General features: G+C 35.3%; 1 protein-coding gene across 3 annotated transcripts in view; it reads right to left on the bottom strand.

Annotated features, from left to right (window-relative positions):
• Window positions 1–26,584, bottom strand: part of BTBD9 (BTB domain containing 9) — a 116,534-nt gene that overhangs the window by 83,762 nt on the left and 6,188 nt on the right. For all 3 annotated transcript variants that reach the window (XM_030446788.1, XM_030446789.1, XM_030446790.1), the window contains exons 3-7: window positions 25,350–25,560; window positions 23,975–24,338; window positions 22,190–22,454; window positions 19,989–20,208; window positions 16,216–16,335 (exon numbers count right to left, since the gene is read on the bottom strand). In XM_030446788.1, the coding sequence (XP_030302648.1) occupies window positions 16,216–16,335; window positions 19,989–20,208; window positions 22,190–22,454; window positions 23,975–24,338; window positions 25,350–25,560 (1,180 nt within the window). The remainder of the gene's footprint in view (window positions 1–16,215; window positions 16,336–19,988; window positions 20,209–22,189; window positions 22,455–23,974; window positions 24,339–25,349; window positions 25,561–26,584) is intronic.

Consider the following 26,584-nt stretch of genomic DNA (forward strand, 5'->3'; position numbering starts at 1 on the left):
CAGCCTGTATTAAGACACTTTTGCTGTATCAGAAAAATGACTACCAAAGTTCTTCAAACAAAAAACCTAACTCATTGAACCTCACACACAGCTTTTCACATTCTTTAAAACACACTATTCAAGAAGACCAAAGCCATACTTCCACAAATCTTATCATCACTGCACAGCTGTGGTTGTGCCAAAAACACAGGGAAGAAAACACTCAAAATTCAGTCTGGAGATTGTTCCAGCTACACTTCTGTGCTAGGCTTGTCGCTGGCATGATTCCAGCCTAGCCCATCAGGCACTCCCTTTTCCAGGCTTACCTGGGAGTCTACTCTGGCCAGAATCTCTTCCCCTGGTGACCAATGTGGATGGTCAATCCGATGGAAGTGGAGAGACTTTAACTGAGTGGATGTTGACAATCAAATCATTTCAGGACAAAATAATGGGCCTTGAGACTTTTTATTTCATTAATTTAGATGCTACTTGAAAAGGTTTCAAAAGTCTAATACAATAGTAACTAGAAACAAGCATTATTTCTAGGCAGAACAAAAAAGATTTTTCAGCATTCCTAAGTGTTCTCAAGGCTTGTCTTGCACAGTCCATGTTTCTATGTTCTGCATATGATACCTGCTCCAAATCCTGTCTTCCATATACAGCTTACTTTGCCCTTTGGTTAATACCCTCAGTTTAAAAGGCTTTCTTTTGTTTAGGAGTTTATCCTCCTACTCCTCTCTTCTGTCAGGGCTCTCCAATTTCTTCTGAGTCTCACAAGCTACACAATTCTTAAGACCTTATTTAATCCTCTTGACCAGGCTAACACCCTATTTTTGAAGAAAGTCCGGAGAAACCCAGCTGCCTTTATGTAGAAAGAACTAACCATTTTCTTATTACACACAAACCCCATAAAGTTAGGATCAAGAAAGATCCCAGTAGTGTAGCATTTGTTTCCCTTTAAATAGAGTCATTATCAGGCTGATTTTTTGATAGTAACTTGGAGAATAAATCAGAGTGACATTGACAAGAACTCTATTATCCTGCATTTATGTATCAATCCAATTATATCATCTAAAGATGCACCAAACCACTTTAGAACACTTGACAATCTGCTGTTTCAATTAGTGAAACTATTTTAAACCTCACCCAGCATAGACATCACAACATTTTGACATCAACAAATCATCTTTCCAAATGCTGTGGACAACACTGACCCATTTGACCTTAAATTAACATCAGTACCTACAAGCTGTTGTATCATGGTTGTCAAAAAAATTCACCTAGCTGTCCAAATTTTTCTAGGCATCTTGCAATTTAGGACAGCAATCTGCTGGCAGACTAACAACAGCCATTTCCAGGGAGGGATTTAGACCCGTCTCAGGTCAACTGTGAAACTTTTCCTCAGCATTTTCCCCTCTCTCTTCCCTGCAGTGTGACCTAGATCTCAGTTTTACCGAGATAAATAAATTATAAGCTCTGTTTGTCTTTACAAAGTAAACTAAAACCAAAGGAAAAGCACTATAATGAAATTGCTTTAAACTGTTATTCTCTGGTATTAGCTCTGCAGAGAATTAAGACTATCAAAAACACAGAAGAAGAAACATAGATGTGACAAGATTCAGAAACCTTATAAAAAGCAGAAGAGAGAAGGAAGACAACAGCTCAAAAAAATGAAGGCTTAGTTTCTTCCAGAGAACAAGACCACAACTTTCCTGTTTGACTGATGACTGGCCTGCAGACAGCCACCAAAGGACAGCTCTGAGGGTGAGGAGCATATTTGTGTTTAGTTTCAAAGTCTTGTTTTTGTAATTTACTGTTATATACTACTCCTGCTTATTACTGTGCATATGTACAAGAACCATTCTTCACCCATAAACTGGGTATAATCTTGCTGTCAAGATTCCTCAGCCAGCAGAAGATACCTAACAGCGAGCAGAAGATTTGACAACTGTGCCACGTATCTCTACCACCATTGAGAAAGTGGTGGGAAAGAGAAAAAGAATTCTGGAGTTTGATCCCTGAAGTCCCTGTCCATATCTAACAAGGCAGATTGTTTTTCTCTCAATAAGAAGCTGTCAGAGTTTCCTAAACACTTACCAAGGAAGTACCAACTCCCAGTTAAGGCATAAGGGCTTAAGAGGAGACAGCAATAGTCACAAGCTCAGCCTCAAAAATGCCCAGCTCAGTGCCTAACCTTGAGTTCTGGACAGAGGAGGACCACGAGAAACCCCGTATCAAGTTCAACAAGGCTTTCTGAAGGAACACCAAGTCCTGACAGAAAGCATGGTACTCAGGAGTTGTATTTAACAACTTAACATTTAACAAATTTAACATTTCCTTCCTACTGGTCCAAGAAACCAGGTATCTTAACACTGGAGTTTTCTGTTTAAAAATGAATGAATCCTCTACAGTTCAGGCCTGGAAAGAGGGTGGAAGCATTAAATAAGGAATTCATAGTTAAAGAAACTTCAAAGGTCTCCAAAAAAAAGAGGAAGAATGTGAGTATCAAGACATATTTAATGTGCAAGTGAACAGCTTCATTTAACTTGCTCAAAAGAAATTGCAAAGGGGAAAGCAGAGTCAAGAAGAGAAATATCTTTCAGCTGCACTCTGGCTACTATGCCAGAGAGCAGGTACTCATTCCATTTGTATTTTTCCAAGTTGTCAGAAACTGTATTCTAGAAAACAGGCTGCAAAAGTTGCTCCAGTTTATTATTCATTAAGGCTTTAATGTTACAGTAACTATATACGATAATTCTTCTAATTCTGAAGTGTGACCACAATTCCACAGAGGGTAAGATTTTCAAATTTAAAGGCTACCCTCCTCCTGTACGGCACAAGTACGGCACAGCATATTCTAACTAGATCATGGCAATTAGGAAATTCTTGCATATATTCTTCCTACATCATAAAATAAAAATATCTGCTACTCAAAGTTTTAAGTAAAAGTGTATTTCAGAATATCTGCATAAGAATTCCCCATTTTGACTCTTGATGGTGGTTGTTGCTTGATTTTACCTAACCCACATATCTATTAAATCTTGCCTGTGCATATTTTAAGTCTTCAGCTTTGCTAACTTACAGTGGACTTCTTCCATAATAATTAAAGGAAAGTATTTTCATTTTTCCCCTGCAGTGATGTTAATTTGTACACATTCCTCTTTTATGACAAGTACATCGTTACAATGTAACAACACATTAATCTATCCCATCTCCACGGAACTTTTGCTTGCTCAGTCTAAGAGTACTTCAACCAACTTTGATGAAACCGCTGTGGCTGAAGCTTAAATGTAAAGTGAAGAACTGACAGGTTTGCGCGTAACTTGCTTGACCAATAGATCAAGATACCTACAGCCAGAGGATCACAGAATCATTCTGTTTGGAAAAGATCTTTAAGATCACCATGTCCAACCACTAACCTAGCACTGCCAAGTCCATCACTAAACCATGTCCATAAGCACTACATCTACACAACTTTTAAATACCTCCAGGGATGGTGAACCAACCACTTCCCTGAACACAGTTCCAGTGACTGACAAAACTTCAAGTGAGGACATTTTTCCTAATATCCAAACTAAAACTCCCCTAGCACAACTTGAGGCCATTTCCTATTGTTCTTTTGCTTGTTACTCAGAAGAAGAGACCAACATGAACCTCGCTACCTTCTTTCAGGTACTTGTAGAGACCTCAGCTTCCTTTTCTCCAGACTAAACAACCTCAGTTTCATCAGCCACTTCTTGTAAGACCTGTGCTTCACCAGCTGTGTTGCTTTCTTTGGACACGCTATAGTGTAAGTGCAGAAGTCCTCCTTAAAGACCAAGTGGCAGGAAAGCTCCATAGTACCACCAAGTCATTCATTCCAGACAATGTTCAAAACAGCACAAACCAATTCTGAAAACCAGAAGCTGGAAGGAGAAGCAGAAAAGTATGTGCCAAGTAAGACAAAAGACACTCAAAAGAACTCCAGAAAAGCTCTTATCTCCTTTAAAATGGCCACTAGAAATAAACTCAGTACTTTCCTATCAGCCCAACATGAAGCACCTTACATAAAAGCACACTGTTGTTTGAGTGACCTCTGTTCTAACACTGCAATTAAGGAATTTCCATGGTAACTGCATAAATACCCCAAGCCAAATTCTTATCTCAGTGAATGAAATAAAATACATAATTTAGCTCCTTATGCAGATATAATTCAACAGAAGCTAAACTGAACAAAGATACTGAAGTCTAGTTGCGCCTGAATAAGAAAATAATGTAATTTTCCAGTTTTACAGCTGCTTTCACAACTCTGCTTGAAAAATTATACTGCAGCAGTTACCCAGCTGCAAAATATTACTTCTATTCCATAGATTTTGAATATGAACTATTACATCTATATTCGATCAATAGATATTCCTCCTACCTGCACTTAAGAAATTGATATAATGACCATTAACATATTCATACTAAAACATTTCCTTTATAGGCAACAGAGAACAAATGTATTCAACTTTTTCAGCTGCATCACAGCAGCTGCATACAATGTAAGCCATGAAGCTACACAATAAAGATCAGATTATAAAGTACACCAAAATGGCAATTTTAAATAACGTACCACCAAGCTTACTTTAAAATAAAATGGCATAACAGAGGTTCTTTAGTCAGCTTAAATATTTAAAGATTTTCAAAATGATAAACTAATGAAGTCCTCCAAATGCTCAAGAAGCTGGTCAAGAACAGTACTTCCTCTTACTGTCCCCACCTCCCACAGAAATGTTAAATTGCCATCACCTCAAACCACACAGAACAATGCATCACTCCGGGAGATTTCCAACTGAGGTCCAACACTTGCCAAAGTTAATAGAGAAACAAGCCAGCCTGGGCAGACACTCAGTTTGCATTGCATGTATTCCTCTCAGCAATTTTCCTTAGCCAATGATTTTCATCATTCTTTTTACAATATTTTTTGGAAGAAATGTGTACTAAACAGGCTAATAGTACAGACTAAAGTGGCTCAGTCAACTCTGTAACCACTAAACGCCTTTTTGGACTATTTTAGATACATACCAGTACTGTGTCTAAAATGCAACTTCTGAGGATTCCAACTCTAGAAATACTTATTTTTACTTAATTCAAGAAATATTTCAATTTTTAAAAGTGTGTGATAATTCAGCAAGTGCTAGAAAAGTAAATACCTACCAGCATGTTTTTCTGCAGAGAATCTCAAATGTCACATGAAAACTAGAGTGAGCATCTGCACTTCTCCAGCATTAACACTGGATAACAGATACACAAGGAAAGCTGGCTTCAGAACAGTATCCTAAAATTTTCATTGAAGTTGTATTAACAGAATTCCTAATAACTAAACAATTAGGTAAGACAAAGGAACTAACTTTTTTTTCAAAGAACAAACTACTGGCATGTATTCTGCCATATTATTACCCTGTAAACAAAGTCATATTAGTCAGAATTGAAAATATAACTAACATTTATAGAATGTAATAATTTTCTAGCTACTTTGCCATGCCCATCAGCAGGACAAAGATCTACCTTTTGAATGATCAAGCCAGTTTAGTTCTAATTTTCTTTGCACTCATGTAGATGATAGGAAGAGTTATGTTGGCTGCAGATACTTTTTCTGCTACTTTGCTTGTGTATCATTACTACAAACCTCATGTGCTCAACTTACATATGGCAGATGTCTCATTCTCTACAAAATGTCAAAAGTTCATTGGTCAGTTATGGAAGCAAAGCATTCTAAACATGCTGCTGACCCCAAATCTGATAATATTTTTTCCAGACATCTACAGGGAAGACCAGTGAGGCTCTAGATATGATGTCAACACATGCCCACATGGCAGAGGACAGTAAAGTGCCTTCAGCATCTTCCCAGAGATCACATCATGCATAGAAATGCAGACAAGGCACAGGTAACTACAAACTTCCCATAGTATAAAGCGTAAAAAGGGTTTAAGAAGACTGACAAATAAAAATTTTCTATGGTGTACAGCAGCTTCTGTTAAAATAACGAATTACATGTTCTTCTGTACAAATCACATGAGAGTACAATGAACCCCTTTTTCTTTACTGTAACTCAGTACTCATGAATGTGTCTGAATACTCTTGGTTTGAGAAACATTCTCTTATTACTAATCTGCAGTATGTCAACCCCCACCAAGAGGCTAAAATACATTTATAGCTTCTAGATTCACCTATAGTGAATTATTTCCATTTTATTCATTTTCACTCCCAACAAATAATACAGATTTGCCACATTGAAATAATTTGTTTCCTTTATATTTACACACTTATCTATGAAGGCACAATGAAATATGACACAGGAAGTCATCTCTCTACATTTGCTTTATAATTTATTACAAACTGGAATCATCAGCCATAATGGCTTCCAGACCTTCTCCCTGTTTTGATCTACTGAAGTTTTAAAATTGGTTTTCATCTAAATATACATTAAGTCTTTCCCTTACAAAAAGGGGAATGATCTACAGTCTGAATGGAAAGTGTCTGTTCATACACATACACATGGTGTTCTACTCATCCTTAGTCTTTCTACCTATTAAATCAGAATCAAGAACACTCATTGAAACCCCAAACCCATAAATAACTCCTACCCTCCAAAAAATATTAGCATCACTGGCTTAATTGAAAAAAAAAAAAGTCTTATGCCAGTGGAGTTTATGAACAAATACACATTTTACACAGAAAATTGTCCCACTACAGATACTGTAAATAATAATAAAAAAAATTTAAATAATTAAAAGCTAAGCTCAGTAGATTTAGAAGATCATTTTATCAGGAAAAAAACTTATTATTAACCATTAAAAAACATAACTAGTATATGGAAGCACAATTAGGATTGACTGTATGCCTTAACACTATGTGCTCCTAATTTACTCATTTTTCATATGTCCAAGTGGCCCAATTTCTAGTGGCCTTCGTGTGACATTTAAGCTCCTAATTACTAGACTCTAAAAACCTTGTTACAGGAATGCTAACACATTACTTTCTTTTGAATTAATTGCTCTTTAAAAATAAAATAGTTATTTCGACTGTTTCACTCATTTTAAAAGGCTATAATTCTCATCATACCTACAAATAATAATAAAACTCCTACATTTCCATCCTCCCTCTAAAACCAGATATTGCATAACTTGAGAAATTTCCTGGGTAAGTTCAGAGAGAGATTTTTGGAAAAAGAAAACAAATAACCACAAAAATTACATTCAAATTTAGCTCCTAAAGCGTAGAGAATTAATCTTTGTAAAGAGTGCACCAACTTCAGCCCAAAGAAATACTGCCAAATCTTAATTTTTTCAAGCCTTAACACAAGAACTGAACAAAAATGGAAGTCTCATGGGAGTCACATTGTCAGTCAAGGAACTGTGAAAGCCAAAGAAGTTTTTTTCATTTGCAAAACACTGTCACTACCATGAAAAAAAGAGCCTTGAAAACCACAGCTGTTTCTAAGCAGCTCAGACAAGTTATCACAGCCTCTCCCTAAGCAGCAGCTCCTGCTCTCAGGGTCAGAGACAGGACACAGGGCAAGGTGCTCATTGATCTGACTCAATAGGATACTTATGGTGTTAGTGAGAATGCTGCTTGACCAGCCAACTTTGCAATTTGCCATTAAAACAGGAAGGATAATTGAACTGAACAGAATACATATTTAGAAATCAATACTTAATACACCTTCCATCACTGCTGTTTTTCCCCAACAGAAACAACAAAGAACACGGTATGAAGTAATGAAGGCACTGTTTCACTGACCACTAATGATATTACTTACTGCATCTCAAATTGCCAAGATCCTTATTACATCTCCAGTGAAGTAGGGATATATTACTCCCAATTTTAGAAAGGAAAAACAAGAGTGAAAATATAAAGCTGTAAAAATTGCTTTGTGGTAAAAAGCAAAATGCAAATGCAGAACCTGGTTTTACAAAGATCACTCTTTGTTCCACTTAAAACAGAATACAAGAAATAAAATAATGGCCTCTAGCAGCAGCCTGAAAATGACAAATTACACCGGGTTTTCTTACAATCATCCCAACTAGAAAAAAAAAAATTTAAAAAATATTTTTCACTTCCACTGTTTTTTTCTCTAGCATTTCCCTGTGATTGCTCTCTTCCACTCTTTCCTTTCGTTCATTCACTAATCTCTGACAGTTGAAGATGTTTATGCACACTTTCACACCTTATTTCCAATAAATTTGATCCCCTAGAGCACCCAACCTGATAATTTTTGTCTTTTCAACTTTTCTTTTTTCCCCATTTTCATTTGTTTGTGTCCTATCTTCTTCTGTATTAGAGGGTAAACAGTCATATTTTGTAGAACAGAAAGCTATCTAAAGCTGCAAGAAATTGAAACCAAGATGAGAAAGAGCAAGTATAGTACAATCTCAAGAAGCTTAAGTTCCACACCAGTTCTAAAAGCTTTTCCAGAGAAAAAGGACATCAAAAAGTGGTTAACTTCTTGACTTCCCCATTCATACATTGATTAATACTTTTAGAAAATGCTACAAGGACTGATTTGATTTACTACAAAATTTTTAACGTAATCAAAATTATACCACAACTGAGACTGGCCAAGTGCTGGCGGGCAGATGGCTTTACAAACTCAGAAACTTAAAAGTGACTCCCTACAAATATACTACTTGGGTTTATGTACACAATTTCAATATTCATAACGTGTAATTTTAAGTGTGGCACTGTTCCAGTTATACATCAACAAGCCATACCCATTACATGTTGAGAAATGAGGGAAAACAAGAAACGCTTTATACAATGGCATCAAACAACATCAAACAACTAACAGATGGCCATCACTAATCAACAAACTAAAATAAAGCAGGATTCTTGCAAATTTGGCAAAACAAGGTTTCCTTTAGTAAAAGCCTGCCTTTGTAAACATATATGGCAAGTTTTCACAGTTACTTCTAAGATCTTGAAGCATTACAGAAATCATAGGAAGGGATTTTAAGGTAAAAAGAGTGTTGAAGATTACTTTTAAGCACAAATTTGTCTCGTCCAACATTAACTTTATTACAGCTTCCTGTAGAATTATTATGAATGATTTAATAATAATGTGTTTAGATGTATCTCTATGTACCACTGTGAAGCTGAACACCTACTGCTATCTGACATATCTACCACAGCTACCAGCTAGGTCAGATCTCTTTTATTAGGTGAAACAGCTCAAACACAGACCTATAGTTTAAGAAACTTATCATGAACACATAAAAATTCCTAATCCATAGAATTTCTAACCATCCTACAAAAATTTTGTCAAACAAGAGAAATAATGTGATCTAGGTCTTTTAAAAAGGTATTTGTTTCTTCTAACCAATAAATAAAAAACTAAAAAAGGAATATACTATACTTTTTAAATTGATATGCAGCAACATGGATTGGCAAGGTCTCTCTCATAGTTCTGTACAAGTCATACCGAACCCTCCACATGCACTTCTTCAGACAAATATTCATTTCCAGAGAATGAGCTGTTGGCAGGTTGTCATCAACAGCTTAAACACACAATAGCTTTTTTGCTTTTCCTCAAAGCTGAATTGCTTCTTTAGATTAACTGAAGTTGCTATGGAAGAGACAGAGAAAGAACTGGAGAAGAAAAAAGCTGCCTTGATAGAAGTTCTTCAATGATTATGCCTGTAGATATGAGCTTCTATATCACAAGGACAGCATTTGGAGCTGAAGTTAGAGTGAAGCTTAAGATCAAAAATATACAGATACTGAAATGAAGAAAGAGATATTTTGTGTCAACAAACACTCTGTCCCAGATGAGGCAATAGATTTCTTGTTTCTGTGCAGATGATATACATTATTTGAAAAATCTGAGACTACTGCCTTCGTAGGAAAAGGAAAAAACACCAGATGGAACATATTATGGAAAAAAGGTGTTTAAAAGACCAAAATAGATAATAAACCACTAAAATTGAGGCTTCAGGAAATAATTTCTGTGTTTCAGAAATTTAAAAAGCAAGGTATTTGAAACATGTTAATAAAGACTACTCAAAATGAGTTGTCAAAAAATGGGTTGTACTAGATAGAGTGATTAGCTCTTCTCCCCAACAACAAAGAAAACTGCATCCAGCAAAAACTGTGTTGTGAAATTAGCATCAATGAAAACCCTCAAAGACCTGGAGTAACAATTCAAAATTGCTTTCTTTAATATAAATGTAATATAATTGGTTTCAGTAATATAATCCAAGGTAATTTTTCATTATCTCTGGGCAGTACATTATCAGGGTCTTACCCATAGTATTGAGAGTGAAGAAAAGATTTTAAGATTTCATAAGTAAAGAAAAATTAAATTGCATTAGGCAGCAAGGTTTGTGGTTTTTTTCCTGAACTCCAAAACATCAGCAGACCTGCACAGTGAGAAATAAAATATTTATAGAACAGTCAATGCTTTCCAAAGCACAGTGCAAATACAGTAACTAACCAACATGTTGCCTATGCAACCATTTGTATTTCTCAAGTGCAGTAACTAAGGCAAATTTGGTTTCAGTTGCCCAAGCTTAACCATTCCATTTACAATAAGCCCTTCCATAAGGGTATTACTTGGTGATGAAAAATTTTTCAAATGCTCTTCAGACCAACTAAATGCCTTACCAGAGCTACTGCCAGCAACTCTTAGCTGGTAATACTTCAGTTAGGTAAGTGACGTAGTAGAGTTGCATTTTTAAGTTAAAAAGCCTTTTTAGATGTCTATTGGCTATTTCTGTATACCACTGTTCTCCACTAGAGCAGGGGACAGGACACCAAATTAGTTGCTTAAAAAAACTAGTGCTAAATTATACCTGCAGAACTGCTTTCTTCTGAGTTTATTCCAAGTACATGAGACAGAGCTTCAACTGCTTTTTTCTTGAGTTAACTCCTCACTCGTTTAAAAGAATCTTCTTAAATTGAACCATATTCAGAATACTTTTTGGCAAATTATAATCTCTAATTTCCAACAAGCACATGAAAACTGCAAAATGGGTATCTACTACAGATGAAGGTGTCTCGGATTTACTTGGCAATGCTGAAATTGAGACATTGCTGCCTAACCACTAACTAATTTCACTGAGTGGTTCTCTCAAGTGGAACAAAAAATAAAATGACTGTACCATCAGGAATATAAAGCACAGGCATTTTGAGGCAGCCTGACCAAGGAGAGAACTAAAGAAAAAAATCTCATCTAGCCTTTACTTGAAAAATCACATCTCTTTGAATGCCACTACCTGCAGTATAATTGTGCACAACTACCACCATTTCTTAGTTTAGAACTGTGTTAGTACTGCAACTTCTACTGCTTTTACAGTTTGCTTTTTCTGATGCTCAGGAGGCAAGGTCTACAATTTAATTTGTCTCCACTCAGGCAGAAGATTACAAATGGTGTAATCATTAGTAGCAAAAGCTGCTGAAGCACTAAACAGAAACCCACTCAATATCACCAATGCTTAACAAAAGAAAAGGCAAGAAATTCTCTCTGCTCTGATATTTAATACATGAATACACCCCCTGAAGTAAAAATAATTCTACACCTCTTTCTGTAAGCAACCAAGTACTTTAAGGGACACACAGAGCACTTAGACATATTAAGCCACTACTGATGGAACCTCATAGGACTAGAAAACTTCAATATTTTTTTCAATTTAAAACAAATTTTTAAAATGGGAAAATAATATATTCAGTAAATTTACCATATTTACAGCATTACTCTAGATATTTATCAGTTATTCTAATAGAAACATGGTTTAGTACCAAAAATTGATGCAGTAATATTTCCCTTTGTTTAGTCAAATATCTCAAGAAGAGATAAAACAATAAAATAGTAGCAAATATAGGTAAACGTAGGTAAAAACTGACTCCTTTCCCTTTCAATACGTTTTTCAAATTCTAGTATTACTGAAAAAACAGCATAACTTCTCAAAATATCAATTGGTATGGTTAGGGAAATACTCCCCCTATTAAAACTCAGCATCATCCAATATCAGATCAACCATAAAAAATTGAGTTTCCTTCCAATTTAATGTACCACCTCTGTACTTGCTCTCTCTAAAGCTAAGGCAATGATTCCATAAATCTGGGAAGTTCAGTACTCAAGCAAAATCTACAGGAGCAATAAAAGCTTCAGTAAAGGAGCTTAAACAGAAAAAAAATTGTCTTAAACTTTTATTATACTGACATCTTGTGGCTGAATTTGACTTATATTAAGACCTCAGGATTTTTCATTTTCTTGTAATTGCTTTAATGAAGTTCTTTAAAATTTGTGGTCTAGGACAAAGGAAAAAGATGAAATCACAATACAAAAATTAAAATATGAAAACAGTGAAACGGATAGAAGAGCCAATAGCATTTCCTGATCAAAGATCTCTAGAGGTATTAACATTCACTTCATGCCTCTACCTTCTTATCCCTAGAAAGGAGCTATGGACTGATATCCAAATGGATTATGAAAAACACCTTACAAGCAGCCCCTTTATGATCTTTATCACCAATTTCTTGAAAAACACCACAATTCAACAATATCAGAACTCTGGACCAAGTTAGTGCTGTATAAGAAAAAATTTACTTTTTAATATAAGCAAGCAGATAGTAATAATTTTTTCAAGTTAATGACAAGGTAAGCAGTTGACTTAATTAATGGGTACATATTAAAAATATTTGCAAACAGGAAAGAAAACTACTAACCTCAAAAATCAGTAATAAAGCACACAAGGAAAACAAACACAAAATCTTCCACATTGCCTAACTACTAAAAGAGGAAACTAAAACAGCTATGAACCTGACACTTGTTCCTAACTGACAAGAACCTGCATTACATGCCCATTTTTTGCCTCCCAGCTTCCCTCTGAAGAAAGCCTTCAGCTTCACTTCAAAATTGCTACCTAGGTGCAAACTATGAAATTAGGACCAAAATGAATTCTAAGAAGAAAATACAGTACCATACTAAAACAGTAAAAATTACCCAGTGATCCCAACTGCCTTATTTCCTTTTCTACATATGACTATCCCACTTACAGGTGGTGGAATAATGTCTTCTAAAGGTATTTAAAGCAAAAATTAAATATCTAAAATCTAATCATGTCAACAAAAAGCCCAGGTACTATACCTAGCATTTTCTCTTACTAAAAATACCCCTTTCAAAATATAATACCCTCTCACCTGTATACTAAGTTTCAGTGCCTAATAAATGCTCTTCTTTGTACAAATTAGCTTGTATATCTAAATCAGATATTTCATCCTACAAAACACAAGTAAATCAAAATCTGTCAACTGCATTTCAGCATTTGATCACTGCCCTTCTGTTATCCATGTATTAATTTAGACAAAGTTTATGGCTGGCAAAAGTTATTTAGAACCTACTAAAAACCTAGTCTGGAGAATACAAATAACATGAAGAAAGAAGGAGGGTAAATAATCACCACATTCTGCCTAATTGGTTTGGATAGCTTGGTACATGCTTTGTCAAGTACAAATTATGTTTCACAGGATGCACAATAATCCCTCCAACTCTAACTCTATTGTGACCATTCCACAATGCCAAGTCATGAAAGAGACTATAACACACTAACACAATAAATTACTTGTTAAGGAGATTGAACCGGTCCTACTTCATTGTCATGTAAGTTACTAATTTTCTTTAACAACTAACTGCCAGAAGGCTGCATTTTTTTTATCCAGCTACTGTGGAAAAGGCACTGATTGTAGATTTGGAAATGGATACATTGACTTAAGAGAAAATTGAAAGGTTTTCTAAAAACAAAAAAAAACCCTAGTCACCAATTCTTCATAACTACTCAAGAAATTATCCTATACAGTGATGCCATAAAGCACTTGCAGCTAAAAATCAACTTCTTATAAATGAAAGAAAAAAAAAAACTAACAAAGAAATGCAAAAACCCCAAACCCATCATCTATCTCAAATCTCTAGTGGTAGGAAAATGTACTGTGGAAAGAGACTTAAACCCAGTGTCTTCCACTGACAAGAAGGCACAGAAACATTTTTTTAAATTGCTGCATGGTTCCCTGAGTGTTCTTTTTTTTTTAAAAAAAAAAGATTATTATCACATTATGAAAAGACAAAAGGGGAATCGATGTTATAACTAACAACAAGAGAGAAGCATGATGCTTGCAATTCACTCCTCAGTACTGTTGTCCATGAACTGAAAATTTTTGGCACTGGGACTTATCACAGACTCAAGGGTAAACAGCAGATGCTTTGTTGAGCTATAGGAAAATATAAATAGTTCTGAATGTCGAGAAAGTATTGATTAACTTAGTGCTAATAAATGAGTGACTTGCTGAGTTGCATTGCGAATTTACTTGAAAAATGGGAGAGGCATTTACATCTTCAAATGAAGTATTTTTCATAACCTGTTGATAATCTGATTACAATTTCTTTTCAGAAAGAGCATATAAATCACTTAAAGCCTATCTGCTCTTTGATAGGCATGCATAACAGCTGAAAAAACACATTATCAAATACCAAAAGAATACAATGACAATCTCATATGAGCTCAGATTTTATATTTGTCCTCACAACACTGCAGTTCATCATGACAAAACTGCTATGCATTTTAGGATTTCTGTTTTGTGCAGGTTAGTATCCTAGACATAATTAGTTAAAATCTTTTAAGTAAGCAAAACTACTTTAAATACAGAACCAAAAAAAAAACCCCAGGAATTAGAGACAGAAAAAAAATTTAGTTCTTCTTGCTTACTTTTTTCTATATGTAATATTAATTAAAGTAAAAATTAAAGGCCTCAACTACTAATATGTATGTGTACACAGTCTCCCCCACTCAAATTCTCTCTTCTGGAGATCAAGTGGTCCAAACTCCTGATTAAAGCAGAGCCAGATTTCAAGTTGGTATAATGCAAATAAATAAATACATAGTTGTTAAATGGAGTTCCTAAAAAACCTGTCAGCAATTTACATTTAAAACAGCCATTTCTTATTATTTGCAGGAAAAATACATAAAACCCAGCAAATTATAGTCATAGCACTTTTACTTTTTACTAGCAAATGACCTCTTAATATAATGTAGGCTTCAATTCAGTGCTGTAAAAAGAGATTACTGAACAGCCTTATCTAAACTACCTTGAATTATCATGTCAGTCACAACTGAGAGCTCCCATTGCCTTAAGGTAACTGCTCCTTAACTATAAGTACTCAAACTTATGCTGCTACATGACTTTCTTTTTAGCTCTTTCTTTCACTTGTTCTCCAAAGCCACAGCACCTCCTGGGAATTCCCCATCACTCAGTGGATTTGCTAGTGAGGAACAGAGATATGAAGAAAATAATGGGTCTACTGGGAACCATGGAGCGGAACAGGAAAAATTAGAACCATAAGGACTATGTGATAATGAAATCTGTGCTGTAGTTACCTGGACAACTGTATAGTTCAAATACCTGCTAAAATAAAACACGATGGAGATTTCCAGTTGTGCTTGTGCAAGCATTTAACTAGATAATATGTATCTATTTATACAAGTACAGCACATGACAAACTCCCTCCTGTTACTCTGCTCCTCTGATAAACAGCAAGTTACCTGCAAATGATTAAGAGATCACAGGTGAGAAAGAATATACAAGAGGTCATTAGGTGCCAAAAATGGTTGAGATACCACATAAAACTCCACTTCTCCTTCTCTGAACTTTCAGGCAAAGCTACAAAGAACCTTCACCAAAATATACCAATGCTCTCAAAATGCAGCACAGATTACAGACACACCAATGAAGGTAACTGCAGGAGAGAATGACAAACAGATAAACTGATGTTGAAAAAGGAAAATCACTTTTGGACAAGTCTATGGAAGCCTGAGAATAGCAGCCCTTTTGAAAGAAGATTAAGGAAAGTCCCACCCTAGATCAACCTTGGGTTTACACCAAGAATTGCTCAAACCTCCTTAGCCTGAACTCTCACCTTTCTCTCAGTGCAAAGGCAGAAAATACATAAAACATATAAAAATGCACTTCCAAGTTGTATAGCAAGGATGCAAACATATACTAGACGTTTTGGCAGCCAAGGAGAGATTCTGAGTAGAAAAAAAAAGTGCTAAGCAATGCTACTGAATAGAAAAAAAGCATCAGTTGCAGGAGGAAAACAAGAGAACGAGGAGTTACAGTAGTGAGAGACGAAAGCACCAGAATTTCCAAAACAGGAAGCCTGCACTCCTTCAGGCATCTGCATTATTTAATAACAGCCATGCAACATCACATTGATGAACTAACCTGCAGACACGGGCAGGAAAATAGAGGTTCTGCCAAGACCGACAGAGGTATTTAGAGTGATCGATCACCCGAATCCAGTCTAACTCATCCATGGACACCTCAATGTAGTAGGAATAAGACCTATGGAGTGAAAAAAACACACTAGTTAAAATACAAGCAGCCACAATGTAGGTATTAATTTCATACTTCCTTCTGCATTTTCACTTGTTCTGAAAAGAAGGCTATTTGTTCCTCCTCACAGACCTGCATCTAAGATACCTAAAAGAGATCCCCATTTTCAAACTGGCTTTGAAAATAAATTCATATGCAGTTACGTTAGGTTGCATTTTCACAATTATTTAAAATATCCTAACACTCACAATCTGCAGTAATTAGATAAGACCATTGTCCCTCAAAAAATTCAATGAAGACTTTCCATTAAGTCTTAAAAATAGTCTCTTGTACTCCTGTGTAGAATAAATCTGAAACACCAGTGATATACTTATTTCTACTGCCACATCAATTATGAAAAATATATAATAAAACATTCAGCAGACAAAAAATGCAAACTCAAATCCTTCACTTGAAAAAAGCAAATTTACTTTATGATCATTTTCCATTGATGTTTTGATTTTCCACTTCTGACCCTTTCAGTTGTTCACAGCATGTTATTAAGCCTGTCACTAACTATTTACACACCCCAAAAGTTTCTCATCAAAACAAAAAACTGAAAACATCACCACCAGAATCTGTGTCTTCCTCTTGCTTATAACAGCGTTCAGCTCATAGTTTGCTGCTAGAAGAAAGCAAACCCAAACTAAAACTTTAAAGCTATAGCTACTTCTATTTTATACCTAGAAGATTGATACTTAGAAGCAAGTAGAAACTCCAGCTGTGGATCAGCAAATAGCAACATATGTTTCAGAATATGTTCTTTCTCCTTAAGTACCACTTTGCAACATTCACAAGCATTTTAAGAGCACCGTGTTAGCATTTACCCCCCTTTCACACTGATTTCTAAAAGAAGAGTTTCTCTTCCAGAGTTCCACATAGGCATTTGATGTTAAATATTGATGCCTTTGTTAACAGTTCAATTTCTTTGCCAAGAACATAGAGGGGTTGAGACGTCTAAAGTGGTATTGCTTAAAATTCTTAAAATGATAGACACACTGTTAATACCAAGGTATGCACTTGAAAAGGTAATGCAGAGTCTTAGAGATGTCAATTGTATAATCAGCTTTGACATTCACACCAACCAGATGTGTAATATTCACAACCCATATAAATACACTGTGTTTTAACAGCATTATTATTACTTGCCCACGCATATTTGACTGAATCAGGCTCCAGAATTTGAGAGTCTGAGTAATTCTGAACCAAAAGCTACTGACTGACTGTCCTCTTTGTGGTGATAATTGAGGGATTCTCATATCACCAGACTACTGTAAATGTGTAACCAACATACAATATGATCTTTATTTGCTTTCTGAATGTACTGTGCAAAGAAAAATCTCAAAAATACAGTTCCATTATTATACACAGCACCAGCCTTCGAGTTTTTCTTAAGGATAGCATCTTTTTTGCATTAGTGATTTGAACAGCTAGACTCCTTAGCACTTTTATATCCAAAATTTAGCTGTTAATAACACACCAAACTGGAGGTGCAAAACACGAGTTAGCTTGTATTTGATTCTTTTAAAAACATACATTATCTATATAAAGATATCTAACACACCAGAGTTTCAGAGAGATAGTTAAAATGAAAGGGTATTTTGAAAAGATGTTCAACCAGAAGCTACTATGCAATTTCCAGTCACTGAAACATCTCTTTCAGACACAGTATATCCATGCATCCCAAGAGAAAGATGCACACAATAACTGCCAATTCTTAGATTAAAGAAGTACAAAGGTTGGAAACGATCTGTAGAAAAAGGGAGGACAGTCTTAGAGAAAGGTCCTCATGGTCTTGATTGGTAAAGTTCTGAATACCTCCACAAACTGACTGCCATAACTTTTCTGAGTAAACTCTTCCCACCTTCAAGTACCCCATTATGATGTTTCTCCTAATATTTAATAGTCATTTATCTTGCTGCTAGTGTCCACATGCCTTTGTACTCTCAGCACACAGCTGCAAGAGGTGTCTGGCTCTGTATTCTGTGTCCTTCCATTAAATATGTGGATAGCAGTAAGTTCTCCCTTCTCAACCTTTTCCTCTTAAAACAAGTTCTCAGCCTCTGTATATCAAGTGTACAAGCCGTCATAATCCTGGTGTCCTCCTAAACTCACTCAGTGTGTCAGTATCTTATACTGAAGAGCCCACAACTGGCCATAGTACTTCAAAGGCTTCCTTTTCCATTTATCTTAAACAGTTGAGCTCCTGGGAGAAGGGGTGGAGGGTGGAATCTGACAGTTCAGGTATTCTACATGATCAGAAGCAAAATAAAGCCTAATAGCAAACTTTCCATAGAAAACCAAAACAGTCAGGATGACACAGAAACTGCTGCACCCTCAGGATTTCATGGAGACAGACTCTAAAGTAGAGGTTAATCCAGTCTTGATACTCTGCCACCAACAACTGATCATTCTACCAATTCCAGAGGAAGGGTGCAAGACACAAAGCAACAGGTAATTTTTTAATAAGTTGTCCCAAGGGGAGGAGGTTTTCCCTGAGTTTCAGCAGCTGCCAATTTATGCCTTACAGAGCATTCTGTCAGCTACAAGATCTCTAAAAATTCCTAGGGAACTCCTTACTAATAATAGGTCTATAATATTTTTTTGAATTTTATAATGATCAATAATTGGCTTATAAATTTGCTTCAGCTTCTGGGACAAGTAGTGTAATACTGTATGAAACAGTTCCTCGTACCTTCAGTGTTTTACTTTGCATCCTTTCCAAAAGGAAGAGAGGAAAAACATACATGTCAATTACTAAATCAGTGTAATTTACTTGAAAAAACTAAGTAGCTAAAAAGTCATGCAGTTTGTTTTGGACGATTAATTGTAATTTGTATTTTTAAAATCACTTAATTTATGAATAAATAAAAATCAGTAAAACATTTGTACAAGTACTCTGTTCTGCTCTAACACAGAAAGTTTTAAAATTAATATATTCAATTTGTCAGACAGAAAGGACATTGCAATTTTCCCACTTAAGCAGTTCAAATATGCATTTGATCTTTAGATTATTATGAAATACATGAATGCAGATGAGTATAAGTTACTTAAGGCACCCATAATAGTTCATACTCCATGAATTTGACCATGAGGAGGATTCAAATAACTACTCTAGTTAGTCAGTAATTCATATTCTAAATAAATTTTACTAGTTATTGTGTTATTTCTTACAATTTTGATGTATTGAAACACATACACAAACATTCCTTCAATATGTAATAAATATGTTAAAAAATGGTTTCTGCATTAGAACTAGAATATTTGCTTTCATGCTGAAATACAAGCAGTTGAAAACCAAGTGGCAAACAAAAATTAATTAAAAATTTAAATTCCGTACATTTTCATTAGTATTATAATATAGTATTTTAAACTATTTAACGAAGACACAAAACATACGCTAAGATATTAAAAGACAGTATGACAAAATACGGTCTGGTATGTAAGCAACCGAATCTGCATTTAATAAATATAGGCTTTTTTCCAAATAAAACTTGTCATTGTCATCCCCAAAACTGTATCACACCGTTTCTATAAAATATTTTAATGTATGTTTCTCACTGATGTATCACTAGCAGTACAAAGTGCATTACTTTCCCTTTTTCTGTCAGCTTGGGACCTACCGACTATCTCTGTCCCACAGGAGGATTCGGATGTGGTTGATTATTGATGGCTGTCCCAGCTTAATTTCAATTCCGGAACGGCAGTCGTCATCGATTGGGTGTCGAGAGAAGCCGTGATCCAAGTCATAGTTCTGAGTGTCCCCATCTAACAAAGCAGACTTCAGCTCTCCTTTTACAACCTGTGCTCCATACTTCATCGTTGCGATATTTTCCCCCGGTACTAAGAAGAAAAGGAAATAATGGCTATATTTACACTCCCGTACTGCAAATTAGATGTTCTGAACATCAGCTGTACGAGGACAGGACAAAGACTTATTGCCATAAGACTTATTTCTTGCCCATAAATACATACTCAAGGAAAAAAAAAAGGTACAAAAAGATGCATTTTAGATATTTTGTTTCTTCCACTTCATTTCATGTCACCCAGGTATTTTATGATAGCTATAATAAATAATATCAGTAATATTAACAGATCATTTACTAGTATGTGGTACCTATATTCTCAGTCTTAATGATTTTGCCAAACTCTGATACACTTTCCTCATACGATCATCACTTCTCTCCTGGTTTGAATGTTTTGGCCTACTTGCCACCTTCTAGTGATCAAACTCTCATCATATCTCTAATGTTTTCCCCGTTCTTTACAATCTTTTTGTTCTGATTTCAACTAGGTTTTTTTGTTGGTTTTTGTATGTTGTGGGGGTTTTTTTAGCGTAAGGAAACTAAAATTTATATAAAATATTCAAGATACGGATGCATCATGAATTTGCAGAGTGGTATATACAGAGGTACAGCTATTTCAGCATCTATACAAGCTACCAGGTCTCTGCAAAGCTAAACAAATCTGAGTGAAATGGGAAAATCTTGGCAACTTGGGCTTTAAACCAACATTGTAAAGTAAGCTTTTTATGCTACCATTTCACAGTAATGAAGCTGTTAAATCCTAGTAACAGATCTCCCATTAAGATAAGTGGGGATAATGATCCCTAACTCCAATTACAAAACAATACATTGACGAACCACCCTTGTAAAAAGACATTTTTAAGAATCTTGTTTGAAGACAAGACTGTAGAAAGTGTGATCTGAAAACTAAATTATTAAAGCTCCTGAGCTCTTCAGGCAGGGTGGTAAGAGAAGTTCAAATTTTAAAAGGATGCTGACTTTAGCATCTGAAGAACAGAATATGAAGTGGTATAATTTTAACCGTACTGTGCACTACTACGTAAGAACATCAAATGCACAACTGTGAAATTCCAAGTGGCCATCAATGCTTCCACAAGCAGGAAAAAGTCCCAAGACCTTGAACGACCACCAAAACAAGATAGAAATTCACTTCTTTAAAAGTCTGTGATTTTGTCAGAACTAGAAATTCTGATATTAGGAACTTGTAACTATTGAGATATAAATATGCATAAAAAGAAGTCAGAAAACATCATGTAACTTTTTCAAGAATGTCTTGCATAAAAAGACAATATCCTAATACATACAATATCCTAATATTAAGACTCATGTTTAAATATTAATATCAAGGACTTCTGTGAGAAAAAAAAGGGAAGATGAAGCTCTGGGAAACTGAATCTCTTCAGGGCTCATCATGCATGACAACCTACAGTGAAGGCTCTCAAAGAACATGCAACTTTATTCTTTGTTGTGAGGCAAATCATACACTAGCTAGCAAACTAGTAATAGTTTTAGATATTCCCACTGATTTAACAAAAAGCACAGACAAAAGTTAAACAAAAAGCTTCCCACACATTTTAGGCTTCCTTTAACAAAAGTTTCAAAGACATGGTTGTATTATTTGCACAAGCATGTAAAGAAAAAAATCAAAAGTAGTTGAGAAAAGATGAAAATCTTCACAAATTAGAAAACAAGCCATCTTTTAAATACCATATATTACACAGCAAATTTATTCTTCTTTTTGATGATTTTATAAAAGTTTTTCTACAAAAATAACACTTCCTCTCTGAAATTATACTCTTAAAACACACATTTCAGCAATATCAGTGTTACAAAGCAAGAAAATATGTTGGATAGTATCTGAGGAATAGAAACAGCAGGAACAGCACATAGCTTATCTCCTTATGTAATCCTTTAAAAAAAAATATAGAAAACAACCTTGAAGCACAAATTAAACATATACTCCATTCAACTATAAACACTAAATGAGGAAACAAATAAATAGAAAACCTGATGCTTACTTAACATGCCCCTGTAGTTGAGGTCCATGTCCCGACTTTCAGAACGAATCTTAATGGCATCTAGGATGGCATCAGGTGACAACAACCCCGAAGGCCTTACAACATTTAGCAGTTCTGTAAGACTCATGAGTGGCAAACGGACTGCTTGCATGATTTCAGCATGGTTTTCCTTGGGGTTATGTTTACACCAGCTCATCAAAGCTTGGAAAATATCTTTCTCAGGAGCTGCAAATGAGTCCCTCAGTACAATACTTAAAAGAGCAGCCTGGATAAAAAAAGATAAAAACAAAATAACCAATGAAATAAATAGAAACAAAATAATATATTTTTTTTAGGAAAAAAGGAAATTAAAGTAAAGCAAAGCTTAATGAATGTTTTAACCTGCAGTTATTAAAAATAATCTCTAAAGGAGACACTACCTCAAACTGTAGATTGCTTTAGTTACTTATGCAAGAATTATATAATCCATAATGTAAATAATATGTAGTATCATAAACCCAATAGGAGGTAAAAGTGAAAACTGAAATGCCGTGAACTATTCAAATCAATTTAATTCCAGCTACTGCTTAAAATTTACTTTGGGATATAAAAAGTGATTTTGGGATTTGGTAGCATAGTTCACAGCATTTCTTTCAACTTAGGCTGGTATAAGAACACTGATGAGAAAAAGAAAGCGTGGACTGGAATAACTTCCTTAAAACCATTTCTAACTACCTGGGATTTCCCTCCCCTTCTCTCTCTCTCTTTTGGTACCAACTTAGAATCAGTAGGTTAAAGCTTCAGTGGCTCTTTATTCATGTAGAAAACCTGCTGACTGCAAAATGAGAAAAAAAAAATAATTGAACAGCTTCTTAGATTTTCACTTAGTTAGCAGAATAATGAGTTTGCCTACTAAAAGGATAAATCACTCATATATACCAGGACTGGCTATGCAAAAGATACCATAAATTGTACACTTCCTGATAAATGACACGTGTCTATTTCTGTATTAATAATATGCTCTTAAAGCTCACATTTAACAAACTGTGCATGACAGAGCACAGTAAAGAGAAATAAGCATTTTTTCCCTTAACAAGGAAATTAGTCAGCAGAACATTCAAGGAATAGACCCACCACAGCTTTTCCACGAAAAATGACTTAAAAAAAAATAATTAAACTGCAATTCATTCAAGATGATCTGCTGTTTCCTGTGAACACCACTTGAAAACACTCCATCACTATTATGTCCAGCTCAAAGACCACTCCAGAGTTAAGTGGAAAATTTCAGCTTCATAGAACAGCCAGGATCTGGCACAAATATTTATGGATCTAACAACAAAATCAAAACAAAAAAACCCCAAACTACCCTACAACACCAACATATTATGCAATTTCAGAAAACGGTAACTATCAGCTGTGTAAATCACAGCAATCTCCAGAACTATTTAATTTACACAGTATAAAATCACTCATCACAGAGACAGTCCATATAAAGAAACTAATAGAGTAAATTAATAGAGTATCTTCTACCATCTTTACTTTATATCCCTTTTAGAATACTCCACCAGAATCACTATAATCATCTATATTAACTGGTCAAAATTTAAGAAGTCAGAACAGATCACCAGGATTTTCAGTCCAGCTTGGATTCAACATTTCCAGCTGTCACTGTTTCACTAGTACAAAATAATACCTGTTAACTAACATATCATATATTTGGTGCTCGCATTAGTATTTTATAATGAAGTTGAGTACAGATTAAAATTAACATTCTGAGGGGAAAAAGAGTGCAAACAAAAGATATACCTTTGAAAGTGACAGGAAGCCTTCACTGGAGAGCACTTCTTGAGCATTTCTGTCCATGAACATACAGCACATACAAGTTAATTTGGGAAGGGAATACAGACTGGCGACATCAAATGTCATGCAGACGTTCTGAATATTAAGTATTGTGCAAAGATATTCAGATGTGGAATCCTCCAGTTCTGGGAACCCATATTTATGTGCTAGGCTTAGGAAGTCTAAGAGAACCTCCTCTTTCTCATCACGTAGTGTAGCACGACCAGTGTAAATATATTTCAACAGCATGGTAAATGCTTCTGCAGTGGTATCATCAAGAGGAATTTCTGCTTCAGGCTGAGACTCCCTCATTCCACCATACAACAATGCTCTGTAAGGAAGATAAAATGTCAGAAATTCACATCCTGATAAAAACCAGACAAAAATTAAAGAAAAGAATGACTACTTACAGCAAGGGGAATGCAAATCTACAAAAGAAAAACCTTTATATTTACAATTTCAAGCACACTCTGTAAGTAGCTGCACAAGAATAATATCCTAATGCAATGCTTTTATATAACACAAGTGGTCCATATCCACTTTGAACAACAGCTTGGAAAGAAGAAACTGAAATATAATTCTCCTATCTTGCTAATATAGTCCTATAAGTGAGAAAGAAAAAAAAAATTTCAGAAAATAAGTAAAACCAATAGTTTGCTACTGCATTAGCAGTGACAGATCAGAAAGCCTTGGAATTCCTGACCTTCTATTCCTTACTCTAAACCCAGCACAAAGCTGATGAAATCCTGAATCTTGAGAAAAATTGAAGTACTTACAATTATTTTTAAAAATATGATAGACAATTAGGACACAATTTGCATTCACACTTCAGTTACTACCTTATCCCTCTGCCAAAAGTAACTGGAAGATTATAGATAAATTTTATTAGTTGGTTTTAGAGCAGAAAATGCCCAGCTCTTAAAAAAATGTCCATTAGTATTATTCCTGGATTTAAAATGTATATTGTGGCCTGTCTCAGCCAGGCCTCTTTAAATACTCAGCTCCAATGCATCAAAATTAAACTAAGCATATTATTAGAGGTACACCATCCTTACTCTGAGAAATCAAAACAATTTTACTGCAGAATTTTTCTGTTCTGAAGTTATCTCCTCTTGAATTTGTGAAACCATCGTCAAAATCCAATTTAATGAAGGTCAAAAGAATAACATCATGACATGGTATTTTTTATATTTGGACACAATGATTTGATGTGCTGGGAAACACACAGGAAAGGTCACACTCAATGGACAGATGATTACACGCTGAAAAGTTCATAGAGAAACAACGTTTGTCTTATCTGCATGAAAATTTCCTGTGAACCTGACAAAAAGCTATACTTCACCTGAAATAGTGGCACCTTGCAGCCAAGATCACTCTGTGTGCTGGAAAGCGTTTCTTTTCTACAATAAAGGTAACATCACTATATTCTTCCCCATTCATTAGAGCACCAATGTGCTCTGACAGGATGTGAACGTGGTCAATCTCTCCCACAGCTGTGTAGGGGCGAAGCGGGTGGCTGTTACTCATCTTAGAGGGGTGGTGATATTGGTAGCCTAAAGGGAAAAAGAAAACAATCAGTATTGTAAAGGGCACAAATATTTAAAAAATGACACAGATCAAGCTGAGATTATGAAAAAGGATCTAGTGGAAATTACCAGATATCACATGAAAATGAAACCAAGGGGTTTTCTATTAAAGTTCATTTACAACAGGATTTGATGCAGCTTACAGAAAGCCATGAAACTGTTTCAGGCAATTCTGTCACCTTGTTCTGTCAATCCATTTACTTAAAAGAAAAAAGCTTCCAACAAAAGGAATGAGGGACTAAACAATTTTAATAGTTGCCATTAGAAAGCAATTTTATCTAAATTAAGATTCCTCCCTGGTGGTGACTGATGCCTCCACTCAAACAGAGGTAGTGAAGAAGGAGGTAGCTGCACAGATCACAGGCTGCAGGAAATGCCTAGACCTCTCCCAAGAGGAAGGGACTGGTGGCAATCCTGCATGTAAAACATGTGCCCAAGTGGAATAACTTCTGAACTGCAGGAGGCAGTGAGAAGGCTGAGGCTTATTAGGGAGGCAGAAAGGGAGCTAGATAATCGATTTAAGGTACATATTGAAGCAAACCCCCAGTCTAATTTACACAACAAATAAACGATAAAGAAATAATTTGACCAATTAAGCATTGTCTAAACCCTCAAGTCTCTACTAAAATCAGTGATGAATAAAAACAGTGGTTTTTGCAAAATGCCAGTCAGCTTTCCAGTCTTGGAAGAAATTAAACTGGGATAACATTTAATAAAAAACAGACAACATCTGTCAAAGAGCAAAGCTTTAAAATGTGTAATTCAATATTCTTACCCTTTCTACTCAGTTTTCTTGATGCTTTCTTGTTCCTTAATATATGTAAGAAAACAAACCCCCTTATACCTCTCAGTCACAAAAGTAGGCAACTTTCCACTAGGGTATGATACAGATTAATGCATTAGTAATATGTTGTATGGAACTATTTGGTTGCTTCTTAATTCACAATAGGTTTGGGTTTTGGTTTGTTTTAGCAAGAGACTTTTTGTAGTC

The sequence above is a fragment of the Calypte anna genome, chromosome 3 (genome assembly GCF_003957555.1).
Source record: "Calypte anna isolate BGI_N300 chromosome 3, bCalAnn1_v1.p, whole genome shotgun sequence".
In the NCBI taxonomy this organism is placed as follows: Eukaryota; Metazoa; Chordata; class Aves; order Apodiformes; family Trochilidae; genus Calypte; species Calypte anna.